The sequence below is a fragment of the Durio zibethinus genome, chromosome 6 (assembly GCF_047325235.1).
Source record: "Durio zibethinus cultivar Kanyao isolate XHJ-2024 chromosome 6, ASM4732523v1, whole genome shotgun sequence".
Lineage (NCBI taxonomy): Eukaryota > Viridiplantae > Streptophyta > Magnoliopsida > Malvales > Malvaceae > Durio > Durio zibethinus.
In genome coordinates, this window is record NC_143167.1 from 20,170,183 (window position 1) to 20,185,497 (window position 15,315).

At 30.4% G+C, this 15,315-nt stretch overlaps 1 protein-coding gene across 2 annotated transcripts; it reads right to left on the reverse strand.

Annotated features, from left to right (window-relative positions):
• Positions 1-4,202: 4,202 nt before the first annotated feature.
• Positions 4,203-13,310, reverse strand: LOC111285193 (hydroxyproline-rich glycoprotein family protein). Of its 2 annotated transcripts, none has more exons than XM_022874497.2 (4): positions 12,169-13,308; positions 10,970-11,119; positions 10,043-10,228; positions 4,203-4,773 (listed from the first exon to the last, which is right to left on the reverse strand). In XM_022874497.2, exons 1-4 carry the CDS (start codon positions 13,174-13,176, stop codon positions 4,693-4,695), a joined length of 1,425 nt encoding a protein of 474 aa, XP_022730232.2. In that variant the 5' UTR covers positions 13,177-13,308; the 3' UTR covers positions 4,203-4,692. The 2 variants fall into 2 exon arrangements, with proteins under 2 accessions (XP_022730232.2, XP_022730233.2); XM_022874498.2 differs by lacking the exon at positions 4,203-4,773 and adding an exon at positions 5,738-6,032 and having other exon boundaries at positions 12,169-13,310.
• Between the last annotated feature and the right edge of the window lie 2,005 nt (positions 13,311-15,315).

Sequence of the window (15,315 nt, forward strand, 5' to 3'; positions counted from 1 at the left end):
TCACTTATGAAAGTTAACACAAATATCTTTATTTCATTTACTTAAGGAAATTAATTTAATTAATTTATTTTTATTTTTTGTCTTTATATTGTTGTGAGAGTGGAATTTTTTATTTAAACAAAAAATTAAATTTACAAATTTATTAAATCATATTTTTTTCTTTTATTTTTTTATTATCAAATAATTAAAATATTTTTTTAATAAATAAATAAGTAAATAAATAAATATATAATAAAGAATTAAATAAGAAAACAAAATAAAAAAAGGAAAAAAAAAGCATACAAAAAATTTGGAATAAAAGCTCCTCCTCAAACCAACTTGACTTGATTCCCCTTCGTTCTATTCTCTATGTTTTGTTTTGATTTTTACTATCCATTCAATACGTAACCATTTGACATATGAGTATAAAAACAACTAAAGCCTAATCATTTTGCTTCTTCTTTTCTCTCTTTGGCGACATTATTTTCTATTTCTTTTTCAAACGTTTTGAGACCTTAGCCACCAACCACCCTTTCCTCTTATCATTGGCCATTGTAGCCACTAAGAAGGTTCACATTTTCCTCCACTCTCTCCTTTCAATCATAACTAACCAAAAAAAAAAAAAAAGCCCTAAAAAAGAGCACAAAGCTTAGAACATTAGGATTGCAATTTCTTTTCACCACCAATTACTACTTTTAACACTTAAAATAATCTATTTAGCTTCAACAATGCTATCTTTCTCTCTGTTTTTTCAATCCCAAACACTAAAAGAAACTCATGAATTTGTCTCACCAAACCCCAAAGAAAACTCCATGCATTTTTTGCTGAACGATTTTTATTGACATTGTGCGTTACTTATGTGTTTATTGTATAGTAGTTATGATTAAGTTTCAATTATTGATTCTAGGTTTACTGATATCATTTCTGAGTTGCTTGGAGGTTGTCTCATTGATTATTCGTATTTTGCCTATAAGTATTTCTCCTAGATTGATTGTAGTTATTGTGTGACTATTTTGCTTATTGATTTTTTTTGTTTGTGCTCTTTGAGTTTGATTGTTGATTGCAATTGCTAATTGCCTTTGTAATAGGTTTTAGAAATTGTTTTTGTGTTCTATGGATTTGGGTTTTTGTGTTTATTGTTGACTCTAGATTTCTCACTACTAACAGTTGATTATCTCATTGATTATGTTCCTGAATTTCTTTTTACTTATTTGTTGTTGCTCTCCCCTTGTTCATTGTGTATAACTGTTTAAATAGAGGCTTAATGCAAAACTTTTAAGAGTATTGCTATTTGTACCCTGAAAAACTCTCAATACAACCTAAAAAATTAACATTTAAGAAAATTACTTAAATACCTATCAATTAATTATCTTATAATCCTTCACACCCCTTTTTAGTAAGTTACTGGAAATGAATTTTTGGAAACTTCTTCATTGTATCAGAAAATGCATTTTCAAAAACTATTTTAATTATCCAAAAATTCATTTTTGGAAAGTATTGCAATTATTCAAATATACATTTTCAGAAAATATTATAATTACCCGAAAATACATTTTCAGAAGTAATTTTTTACTTCAGTTTCTTTATTACAATCTTTTGATCAATATCTAACATTAGAATATCAGATGTCTTTTGTTACGATATTTGAACAGATCTTTAATGATTTCTTCAATGTATGGGCTATTTAAATTCGAAGTAAAAATTTCTAATCTTTTGGTCATACTATCCATTCAATAATATTTGTAACATTTTTTCAATTTTAACAAATATGCATTTGAAAGAAATTGCTAATTGTGAAGAGGTGTTCATGTAAGTGGCTACTACACCATGTGCGATGAGGCAATCACACTCTATAGCATATTGTGCAATAGTTATTTTGCATAAACACCTCTTCACACTTAATGATACTTCTTAGATGCACGTCTATCAAATTTGTAAAATTATTGCAAACGTTATTGAACTGACAATACTTGGTGGCTAAAAGATTAGAAGTCCCTATTGATAGATTTGCTAATCTACTAATAACATAATAAAGTCAATGTTTCTTACGATACCAAGTTATTGTGTACTGAAAATCCATTTCTGAAAATTTTGAAGGATTTCAAAAATGAATGTCCGAAAACTATTGAGAAATTTCGAAAATACACTTTTGAAAATTCTTAAAAATTTTCAAAAATAAATGTTCAGAAGTTTTTAGGGGATTCCAGAAATGAAATTTTGATACATTGAAAAAGTTTTCGGACATTCGTTTTTGAAAATCTTTAATAATTTTTGAAAACTTATTTCAAGAATGCTTGAATCGCACCCCAAAACTGATAATTATAAATTTTTTGAAACTAAACACAAAATCAAATGAAAAAATGAAAAAAAAAAAAAAAAACAAATAATTTACCTCTAATTCTAAGTTATTTAACATCAAATAGGTGATTGGGGCTTGATTTGGGGCTTAATCCCTAAAGGATTTAAGATTTTTTGTTAAAAAATAGAGATTGTGTGAAGAGATAGGTTTTTGGATATTTTAATAAATTTTTATTTTGGTTTGAGTGTAAAGAGAAGAACTAATATGTGTTAATAGTTGTGAAATGTGAAGAGAAGAAATTGAGGTGCAAATAGCACCACTCAACTTTTAGCTAAACAAAAAATATATCCTCACTTATCACAGTTCTTTTCAAAATTAGCCTTAGAATAATTTTTAATGACAAAGCTAACCTGGTTTTAAATAAAAAAAAAAAGGATAGCTTTAATATATTGTATAGATTAGATTTGATAATTTTACACGTGACACAATAATATGACAAAAAAATAACATAGAAAAAATCGTGTAAGTATAATCATGTTTCACGTTTTAATTATGTTGACATGATTAAAACACAACATTATTCATATCATATTCGTATCAATCAGTAATGATATGCTTAAAATATGATACTATTCATATCATAAAAAAATTTTAAAAATTATTTTAATTTATTTAAAAAATAAATTAATAATCATGTTTATCATATCATTTTAGTGTTTAAATAGATTATAAATATTTAATTTTTAAATAACTTTTTATTTAAATATTAATTTAAATGATATTTTTTGTTTAAATAAATGAATTAATTATATTTGATCGTGTTAATCATATTGAATTGTGTCATATTATCTGAGTAATTAATCTTATCTAATTGTATTATTCGTATATAATCGTATTAATTATTTCATGTTGTGTTAGTTGAATATAAATTAATTTTAAATATATTAATCGTATCGTATTATATATAATATGTATAATAAATGTGTCGTGTTCGTATTTAAATTATATATATTATTCTTGTATTTGTATTATATTTATGTCAAAATTACTTGTGTTATGTTTAAAATCATCTCTAATACAAAATATAACACAATAACACGAATTAACATGTCTAGTGTAGATTGTAGGTTGCATACCCTTCTCCTGCTTCCATGCCATATTTTGCAAATCTTATTTTATTTGCTCTGTTTCTGTTTACTTCCAACGATCAAACTTCCAAAAAAAAAATCTCATCATTTATACATATATATATATATATATGCAACATATGCAAATTGAGTAAGTAATTTAAAATTTTCAAAAAAGAGGTTGATTTAAAAAAAATTAAATGATTTTTCTCATTGTTCTTGGTGGATTTCAGTTCATGGAAACTATAGTGCAATAAATTTTTTTTTTAATACTCAGAGGTGGAGCAAGCAAATTGTGAATCTTAGAGCATTTTTATAATATCACGGTGATTATAAAAAGTATTTTATTCTTCTCATTCTTCCTTTTTCCTTTCCATTTTATTCCTAATTTGCAAAAATATTCTTCCACCTCCATCTTCTCTACCTGACTCTTTTGCCAAAGACACTATCCCCTTCCTTTTCCCCGGATCACATACAGGTATTGCGGCATGGAAGGCTTCAATGATCAGGCTCAACTAGGAACTGTTGACTAACAATCCATTAACAACAGTGGATGATAAATAAAAGAATTTTTAGTCAATTAAAGCCAAAATATCCTGGAATCAAAGAGTGCTTTTGGATTCTACTAAAACCATTTTTTTTTAACGGTGTAGATATAGAATCAACATGAGATGGAGAAAGGTAAGAAGAGAGAGAGAGAAGAAAGAAAGAGTCGGACTTAATTTTTATTTTATTACTACTTTTTTTTTTTTTGCAGATTTAAAAGAAATTTTATGGTATGTAATACGTACAAAAAATAAAATAAAATAAAATAAAATACATAAAGCTACAATTATTTCGAAAATAAGATTACAAAATAAAATGGTATGGTAAGAGACCAAAAAAAAAAATACACCTTCATCATCAGAAAAGTGCTCATTTTCGTTCCAGGAATAGAAGAACAAACTGGAGCATGTTGCCTTCTCAAATTAAAATATATATTTATTCACCAAAGCCAACTGACTAGCTCTGCACATTGAGGGGTCAAACCCTAAAACAAAAATTAATGTGGCACGCACAGCGTGCAGAATAGGACACCACTAGAGAGAGAGAGAGAGAGAAATGTAACAAAATGACTATGAAATAAAATTATTTCTTCTCCAGAGGGATCAAATATAAAATTAAAATCTCTTTTCAGCAAACCTCTTTTCACATATCCCAACAAAAAGAACTTGTGAATGCTTCAGAAGAAAATCTCACCCCCCCCCCCCCCCCCTCTCCCCCAATCACAATACAAGCCTTCCAGATTTATTTGTATTGTTGAGAAACCTCCCATGCAAGCTTATCCATGAATTGGCATTTTTTGTCAAATCCCCAACCAGGATTACTCTGCATTATCAATCAAATTCACATAAGATTGTAAAAATTTCCTAACTAGTAACTAAAATTAGACAAGTACACCTACAGAAAATCTAAGTAGCACGCTAAAAACACTTCTTTTTTACCCATTAACTTTTGAGCATTTTAAAACCAAATTAATATTACAATTTTAAAATGGAACCCATTCCAACATGGGTGGCAAATTTGGAGCTTTAAGTGCATGAAACTATAAGTAATACGAGTTACATATCAACATAGATAAAGAAACTAGTGCTAGAAAAACATGATAACAAATGGTTGAATGGGCTTCAAATAACAGCATCAAAGCTACCAAAGTGTTGGCATAAAGTTATAAAGTCCATCATATTGTAGAAATAATTTTAACTTATCAAGGTTGCAATATCTCAACTAAAAATAATGTCTATTAATCAGGAGTGCTGAAAAGCTCATAGAGAATTATATCGAATTGCTGACATCAGCAATCAATATGCTATTTATCTACACCATAGCACTCGTACACCTTCCATTATCTTCATATCTACATCCTCCCACCTCTAAACAAAGTATAAAATATCAGTTTAAGATATGATGGGGCTATTGAATGGCAGTTGGGAAATCTTCAGACCTCCACAAGGACACCTTCAATTGGTTCATGTATATGAGAGTTACATAACATACTAACAGCCTCCAACCCTCACCGTATAGAGCTCAAAAGGAGAAACAAGAATAATGTTAATGTTGTTCCTGAATCTATAACAAACAGGCTAGTTTATTAGTGAAAGAGTGTTTCAATAGACAACCCCGTTTCCATTTAGCTTGTATTTTGTGGGGTAGTATTATAAATAATTATATTTGAGAACAAATAGTCTTGAGCTATCAAATAATCATAATCTTAACCGCAACAAAATCATGAAATGCCAGGATGCAATGCCAACATATAGATCTGTAATATGACCCAGGTGAAGAAGCCATGGAAATAGAAATTTTGATACTCCAAGTTTTATAATTTCTATTTCAGCCATTTAAGATTTCATATCCAAAATTCTCACTTAAATTTGGAGGAAAAATGATAGTCTACTACTGCTACTCCGATTTACATAAGATTTTTAATCAATTCTGGGTTATTCTAAGGCGCTTCTAGAAATTGGGATTGATTTCCTTGGAGTCTAAGTGATTTCCTTGGAGTCTAAGTTGGTTTGCCTGTTTGTAGAGATGTTCATGGTTGGGCCATCCCTTTCCCGCCCTTTTTAAAAGCTGAGCCCCACCGCCTGCCCATTTATAATAAAATTATCATTTTCATAGTAATATTATAATATTTTAAAAATATATTTTACTATTAAAATTAAATAAAAATATATTAATATAAAATCTAATCATGTCAAGCCTGGCTAGGGCTTAAAACCCATGACCAAGTCCAAGTAGATGGAATCAATTCTCCCTTCTAAAAGTCAGCCCGGCCTACCAATTTATCTATCATTTTATTATTAAAATAATAGAATATTATTTTATGTTAATATTTAATATTTTTAAAAATATTTTAGAATAAAAGTAAAAATATATTATTTATTAATATAATAATCTAATCAGGCCAGACTGCATTCAGGCTAAAAATCCATATCCAATCCCAGCCATAATTGGGTTGCTGTGGCTCTAAGTGGGTAGCCCAGCCGTTGGACAACAGTACCCGTATGAATGTCAACCTAATTCTAGCAGAGTTCCTACTCCAAGTGTTCCTATAAGTACGTATACAACTTTCATATTTTAGGAGGCTTTAAATTTTTTACAATCATGGGTTACTTGGTTTATTGAGGCATGGTTGACTAGTGATTGTGTTACCATCCTCTCTCACTTTTTCATCATTTTTATTTCTCTCTCCTTTTCTCTTATCTATGGCTCAACAATCTAGCTTTAAGCCACTCTTTTCAGACCAGTAACAATATTCTTGAAATTAGTTTCTTTTTTTCTTCAGCATCCAAATAAAACCCCCTTTCCTAAAAATCATGACAATGTTTTGAGGCCAATCCTATCCAATTAAACCCTTAAAATAAAAGAATCAAACAAACATCTTTAGATCCTTAAAATCTTTTCTGCCCAGACTTTTCCTCAACCTCTCTTTCAATTCAATTCCATCCTCTTTAAAAGTGCGCCTGGATGAAGATTTTTGAAATTTTGAAGAAATTTGAAATGAAGACATTTTACAATGCATCATTTCGAAATGCTAGCATTTGTAATTATTTTGTTTGGAAAAATATTTCTTAGAAAGATATTTAGTCTATTAGAATTTGATGAAATAAAAAATAACTATAAAAGAAGAATAATGATAAAAATATGCAATCATTAGATTTGTAAAAATATAGATATTATTAATAATATAAAAAAATAAAATATATATTAAAGTTAAATACAATGTATTTATTTTTTTAGTTTTGTATTTTATGATAGGTTATATGCAATAAAGGGATGGGGGATTTAAAGGAATTTTGAAAAACCACCTATTTAGGTGGAATTTAAAGAGGGGATTTGAGCACTTCAAATTCCCTCTTGAAATTCCACCTAAATTTTGAAATTCTCTCTTATTTTTAACCAAATAAGTAAATTCATTTTTTGAACTTCAGAAAACCTTGATTGAAATAAAATCCTTCCTCCAAATACCCCATCCACACACCCTTAGAGGTCAAATTCTGGTCAAAACAAACCCTAATTAACTTCTATCCAAAACACAAGTTTCTACCAAATCAAAAAAACCTTAAATTCCTTAAATGGCCCAACCCTCAAGCCCCAAAAACCACAAATGGATTTACCTCAAGCCTGTCTTATGTTCCCATCTTATGAAGAGTGTATATATAAACAAAAATGTGAAGGGAAACACCACTGACAGCATTCATGTAAAGCAATGTTTTAAAAACAAGACCGCTAAATGAACTGGTGACAATTGAGGGGAACAAATCCTAGGGTCAACCACATTTTTCGTTTTTTTACTTTTTGCTAGTGTCTAAATATCTTTTCTTTTCATTATTTAAGTGTAGCATTTGTAACTATAAACAATGGAAACAAGACAAAGTAGAATGCAGGTTTAGAGGTTTCAAAAGTTGTAATCTGAATATAAAAAGGGAGGAAAAATATCTAAACTACACCTGAATTGAGGCTAAATTTTAATTGAGACTAATTGAGGAAGTTAAAATCTTCAGTAATAAGTCAAAAGACACCTTTGGTGATGCAACATGGATGCATGTTTTGAATTTTAAGTTTCAATAGCTTGTCAACTTATACTGTTCTATGAAGTGAGAGTTGTAAAAAGGAAATTTTCTTCAACTAGTGAGGCCCATAGATTTGAAACTGGGAAAATTTTGTCTTCTTATCCACTCTTTATGCAGTACATTTGCAGGTTTTTACATGGGTTTCCTGGTTTTCTAGAATTTTGACACATTGTATGGTATCTTCCAAATTGAAGATCAGAGGTTCCCAGTCAAACTGGTGGAAGAGGTTGGTTCATTTAAAGTACAAATAGAGAGAGATAGCTATCTGTAAGGCACAAACTTTGTTTTGGAATGCCTATAAAGAATTAGGGGTGACACATGATCTTGAGTGATTAAGTTTAGGCCAAGTTTAATGTAGTTTGTAGCATTTCAGTAATTTTGTGGCTGGTTCAATTTATTGAGTTTTCTCAGTTTTATTTAAATTGTGTCATCAGTCTAGCAAATTTTAAAATGCATCAATCACCAAGGCACATCATATTGGATTAAAACCTATTATTGTAGTTGTCGAGTCCCCCTAAAACCCTTATACTCTCTTCTTCTAGATAACCCTTAAAAGCCATAATGATGCTAAACTGATCAGTTAGGCCTGTTTGATGCAGTAAAGGTTTTTTCCATTTTGTCCTTTTTTTACCCTAAAAAAAAATTGAAATGCATGTGACAGCATTTGAATCCTTAACATCATACATATGTATTAAGCCTCACTTATCTATCAAGTTAATTGAATATTTTATGTCATCTGCCATACTCTCCAATATAAATTAGTGTACCTTATTTACAGTAACCTGTTAAAATACAAAAAACTTGCATATGAATAAATGCATTTAGAATAATTATATTATAATAAATTGTATAAGCATAATAATGGTCACATTGTTGCACATGAATATGTGGAATCTTAGGAAACCCTAGTCCTGTGAGAGGTATGAAGGCCCTACTTCTAGCCTTGATTGGTTAGGAGACCTTAGGTGAGATGAGATTCCTAAGGTTTAATCTCTACGTATGCAGCCTAAACCTTTTCTGAACAACTTATATAACCCCCAAATAGATGTCATTTTGAATCCCTAATTGTCCTTTAAATCCTTTTCTCTCATTACCCTATTCCCCAACACCAGACAGCCTCAACCAGGCTTGCTCTTCCATTTCCAACCACAAACAGAATCCACATCCTTCCTTTCTCACAAAGAGAGAGAGAGAGAGAGAGAGAGAGAGAGAGAGAGAGAGAGACTTAATCTGGCCATTCCAGTTCTAAACCCCAATAATCACTTTCTAACTTCAATATATTGCTGAATCCAACATACTCCATCAGAATGTGTCGAGAAAGGTGGTCCCAAGCCCTCCACTTTACAACAGATACCAGCAAAGTAAATCCACAAGAGCACTTAGCAACAAACTCATTCATACATGGTTTTAGCAGTTCAAAACTACATGCTAGCCTTCTTTAAACTTCTTACTACAACTTAAATTCAGCATTCTTATATTGTAATAACATAACAGAATGATACTCAGTGCAGAAGTCACTCACAACAAGTAATTTTCAGACATTCTACATTCTCATATACTCAATCCAACCAACTAAACCTGCCACCCAGGACTCGGGAGAAGCCAGGCAGAATGATCCATTTCTAACCTTCTATTTAAGAAAGAAAAAGATGAAAAATAGGAAGGCAAACCAAACTTCCACTTTAGACTTCCTGTCTTCTTATGCATCATTCAAATAGTGCCATTAGGCTTACTTCTATTTTAATAAGAAAATTTTTTGATCATTAAGGAAAGCAAAAGTCAAGCATAAGGGATGTGTTATTACTGTCATTAACCTGCTTGTAGTGCCAGGGATCTCATACCTCCAAAGGAAGACAATTTGTCTCCTTATGTCTCAAATCTATTAAACAAGACCCAAAAGAAAGCAAGGAAGCTAAAGTTAAATAACTGTTATCTCACAAACACCCGATGTCAGCAGAGAACATTTTCCTCAAACACAATTCGTGTATGAAATTAAAAATTAGTTAAGGATGAACAGTAACCTGAAGAGAGAGAACTGCACGGTTTGCAAACTGCTTCACAGAAGCAGGTGCACTTTCGGGAATGGTTTTTGCAACTCTTTCTAACTCCTCTTGTTGTTTCTTTGCAGTTACCCTATCAGGTCCACTGTAGTAATCAACAATTTCTTGCAGTAGAGGTACATTCTCCATCGTTTCTTTGACCGCTTCCTGAAAAATTTTAAGAATGTGGGAAAGATAATATACAACTATTTACAGGGACAAGTCATCATGCAAAAGACTTTCAAGGAAAGAATCCATATCATGTGTCAAAGCATAATAATATCACCATAAAATACTGCTGAATAGGTCCAAAAGAATGACTTCATTGACAAAGAACTGAATTTTATTTCCTTAAAGCGAACTGAACTTGATAATACATAACTGCTGACAAGCACAATGAATATTTTTGCCACCATGCAGTGTGATTCTTTTGAAGTGTAAAAGCCACAGAAAAGAAATATATTAGTTATTTGAGTACTTAACATGTAATACAACAAAGCAGTATGTGTGACGACTGATAAACATATAATACAACAAATTATTCAGAAATTTTTACAAATATGTAATACAACAAAACTTTTGAAGTCAGAAATTTTCACAAAGACCTGCATAACTCCTTACAGTGATCTTCCTGCTTAGAATAAAAGTTCTTTTCTCCATTAATTTAACTTAAGCCTTGCCCAAGCACAAGAGAATTGTTAACAAAATAAGGGCCTAAACTAGACCAATTCAACTATGGGATTAACACAGAGCGGTATGTCCTCCAGAAAATTTTGTTAAAAGTCATACTATATCAGTAAGAAGAGATATTTCTTGTTCTCAGGGTCATTTATATAGAAGAAATGCATCCTATTTCTGACACAGAGGAAAGAAAAACCAAGAACCACATTTCAAAGCATTAGAATATACCTCCCACTCTTCTTGATTTTGAATTCCTTCATATGCCATGAGGAAAGGCTTCACCTTCTCAAGTGCAGCTTGAAGGGACATAGGTGGTTTCTCATCGATATCTGGGTTAGTGCCAAACTCTTCCATCAAATATTCTGGTTCAAACTCTATCTGAAACCCAAAAAAAAAATATATCTCTTGTCAAATAAATGAAATGAATAAATACATAAAAGCTTTGAAATCCAGATTAACACAAAAAACTCAAAGTTTGGGTACAGTCCATGCATAATCTTGTTGCAATGTTCAATTAAGAATATGTTCAAATAAGTTTAATCTAGTTTATTCCTCGTTTACATGTGCATATGTGCATTATCAGTTGTATCTACAACAACAATATAAATCTATTTGTCAGAAAAAGGTTTGCTTTGCACACCTTTGAAAACGTATTATAAGGAAACTTATAGCAACCAAATATATACTTTCTACACAATCCTAAAGCTCCAAGTATGCTGACAATCATTTAATACTTACCAAAAAGAGCCTTTACAAACAGTAATTAACAAGAAAAAGAATCAGATGACTTACTGGACCAAATTGTTATAGCACACAAGAAACAATTTCCAATCTTCTTAGTTCATCAAAGTAAACAACAATAAGCCAAAAACAGCCTATCTAATTCAAGAATTTTCAAGAACAAACAAAAGTACACTCCTTGAATGACTTCAGGAATCTCAAACACTTCGGTATACATTATAATCAGAAGTGAATCATCAGAAATCAGCAGTAATATATTAAATTATGCCAGACTAATTAGAGAATGTAAGCGCTGCAATGTGAACATAATATGAACAAAGTACTTTACTAACCAAATGAACAATCCCCATGAATTATATGCATATAAGCCAGATTACATATGATACAAATCCTAAAAAAAACTACTAATCATGCTAATGGGATGTTAGCGAAGAAATCAATTAATATTCAAACCTAAAATCAAAGGAAGCTTAAAATTTTACTCAATACATTTCAACAAGAGAGAGATAAACTTTACTATATATATATATATATATATAAAAAGTCATCAGGCCAGTTTCTGTTTTAGCTGATAGTATAAAAGAAAAGTAGCAAACAATTGAATTTATAATTCTTATGATTTCCAACAATTTAAAATAATAATAATAATAATCGTGGAACAAACTTTTAAAAGTTGAGCCACTCACCATACAGTTGGTGTGCAAAGCGTCCAAGTAAGCATCGTCAATAGGAGAAGGCAAGATTCTATCGCTCATCTCCTCGTACCCTTCAACCAACTTATTCATATTGTCATCTCCAATAGTTTTAGCCAATTTCTCCCCATCCGCACCGTCCCCGAGATAAAGTCCGCCTCCATACTCTTCATCGGAGTCCTCTACCGTCCTTGTGTCTTCTCTCTGCCTTCTTCCTCTTCCTCTTCCCCTACCCATCCCTCTACCTCTACCTCTACCTCTACCCATTCCCATATCCATACCCGCCCTTCCTCCTCTCCCTGCCATCCCACTTTCTTCACTTTCACTTCTCCTTGAAAGTATGCCCATTGCTTTCTTCACCGCTTGTTCCTGGCTCAGCGGGGGCTGCTGCGTCACCCGGATATGCCTATTTTCTTCCTTCATCTGCGAGGCAGGCTCTGGTTGCTTCACGGGCTTACCACGCCCAGCACCTGATAGAACTGAGACTGAGGGTGTGTTAGATGGGACAATGGGCTCACTCAACTGAATCGACTCAGTGGCTGGCTTGGCGGAGGAATCAGTTTCATTTTCATCTTTTTTCTTGATGAATATCGGCTGCTTTGGTTGCCCTGGAGGCGGAGATTTCGGTGGCACCGACTCATTGGTGACTCGGCCTCGACCAGACCCAGTTTGGGAAACAAAAGAGGAAAAAGAGGGGAGAATGGGTTCGGAGGATAAGGGTGTTCCTCTTCCACGGCCGCGGCCTAATCCGACGGCAGGTGATTCAGTCGAGTCGCGCTTTGAGTTCTCTGAGTCCAATTTTCCCAAGGCCGAAGTGAAATCGATGAAAGAACCAGAAGGAGGGGCGCCCCCACGGCCACGGCCACGGCCGCTGCCAGAGCTGGAGGAAGAGGAGAAAGGGGATGAGGAGGAGCATTGGAGGAGAAAAGAGGTGCGTTTGGCAATAGACGTAACGTAGTGATAGTTAGGGTTAGACAGGTTTCTGCCAATGGTTCCTCTCATTTGGGTCGGTAAGATGAAGATTACTACGTATTCTCAAACTTTCACCGAAGCAGAATTAAATCAATGTGTTTCAGGGTTTTGCAGACCAAATCTTCTCTCTATTACTACCAAGGGTTTTACATGTTGGAATTTCTTCTCCAACCACACGCCGTCGTTTCTCTTAAAAACTCTTCTGAGATTTTTTTTAAATTTCAGAAAAAGAACAGATTTTTTCTCTCATTTATTTTTATTTAATTGTATTTTTAAATTATATAAATAATATTATTTATCTTAAAATTAGAGTAATTTTATATATTATTTTTTTATTTAATCTTCAAAATCCAACGAAAATATCATTTTTATGATAAAAAATATTATTTTTTAAAATTCAACAAAAATCAATATTTTTCAAAATAAAAAATTAAAAAAAAAAAAACCCTTCAAACTCCAAGTAAACTTCTTGTAAAGTTAAAACCAACGGATTTCCATCAACTTTTAAGAATTTGTGTTATATTTTCTCGTACCGAAATATATACATAAAATATTTATGTAATAAAATTATTACAAAGATATGAAATCATATAAACAATATATTTAAACAAATATTTGATAAAATAAATTTAATCAATCACAAAAATTTTGTAGAATATTAAACCTTTTATAACTTAACAATTAATGGTCTTGACAAAGACGATGGATCGAGGTCTTGGCCCTTAAAATTTTTTACACCTCTTTACTCTTTTAGGATATGTATATATATTTATATTAAATATATTTAAATTTTCTTCTAAATTAAAATTATAAATTTTTTTTATGGTTTCATTATTTAATTTATATATATTACAATTTAAGAGATGGTCAAATCATTTTACTATTTGTTTGTTTATTAAACTCAAATATCATTACTTGTAAATTTTTAAAATTAAAAGGCTTGCTATAAGTTTTAAATCACAATCATAAAAATTTAATATAAATTAAAATTAAAATTTTTGACTTTTCCTATATCAAATGAGTTTTTCTTTTTTATTTTATTGGTACAAGAGAGGCCAAATCTAGGAAATTTAGAAAATGAAAAATTACAAGTTTTAAGAATTAAACTTTAATTTCCTTTTAGCTTACTTCAACTTTTCCTCTCCATATCATTTTCCACTTTTATTTTTACTTTAAATTTAAATCTTATGTTGTTGTAATTGTTTTCCAATAAAAAAATTATATTGGAATTACTTTACAAAAAGATAAAAAAAAAAAAAAACACTGTAACTTTAAATCTCAGAATTTCATCATCATTTTTTCAGAGTATATTTAGTTTTCTTATTTTGATAAAATGTTTAATGATTGATTTATTCGTATCTCTTTTTTATTTTAATTTTAAATTACCAAAAAATAAAAAAAGTTCCCATAATTCATTGATAAATTGTGTAATTAATAATTCTACCATTAATTGTAAATTTTGTTATTATTAAAAATATAATGTTGTCACAATAATATTTTTGTTTTATAATTTTATAAACTTTTCATGATTTTATTCGTATATTATTTGCATTAATAAGTATGATAAAATATTTTTTTGAAAATATAAAATAAAGCATATTACATACTATTAATTGGCCCTCCAAAATTAAATGTCAAGATCCGTCACTGATTCTTGATATTATCAATGAATATCTTTACCAAGAAATTTGAAATAAGTATGTTATCTTCATCAATCAAGTCAAAATACACTAAAAACTTACTTAAAACATTTAGTATAGAATAATCAAAACCAAATGAACACATCAACAAAACTTAATAAAGATAGAGGTGAATATTTTGACGCTATGATATATAAGGTTATCATATATGAGTTTAATGGTATATAAGGTTTTCATTTACGAGTTTAATGGGATTTAATGCTTGAAAGTTTTGTTAAGATAATTCTTTGAACATACCTATAAGTCGAATACTTTGATATTTTTTAAATTTTAAATAGTTTTAACACATAAATTATGAGCTTATATTTTAAATTTTAAATAATTTTAACTCATAGAGTATGAACTCATATATATGTTCATTTATTAAGTTAAACACCTTTAAAATAGATTCTATTGTCATGTGTCTAAATGCTTATATATGTATGGATTAAGTATATTGCTATATTTTGAATTATTTGAAACTTTTGGA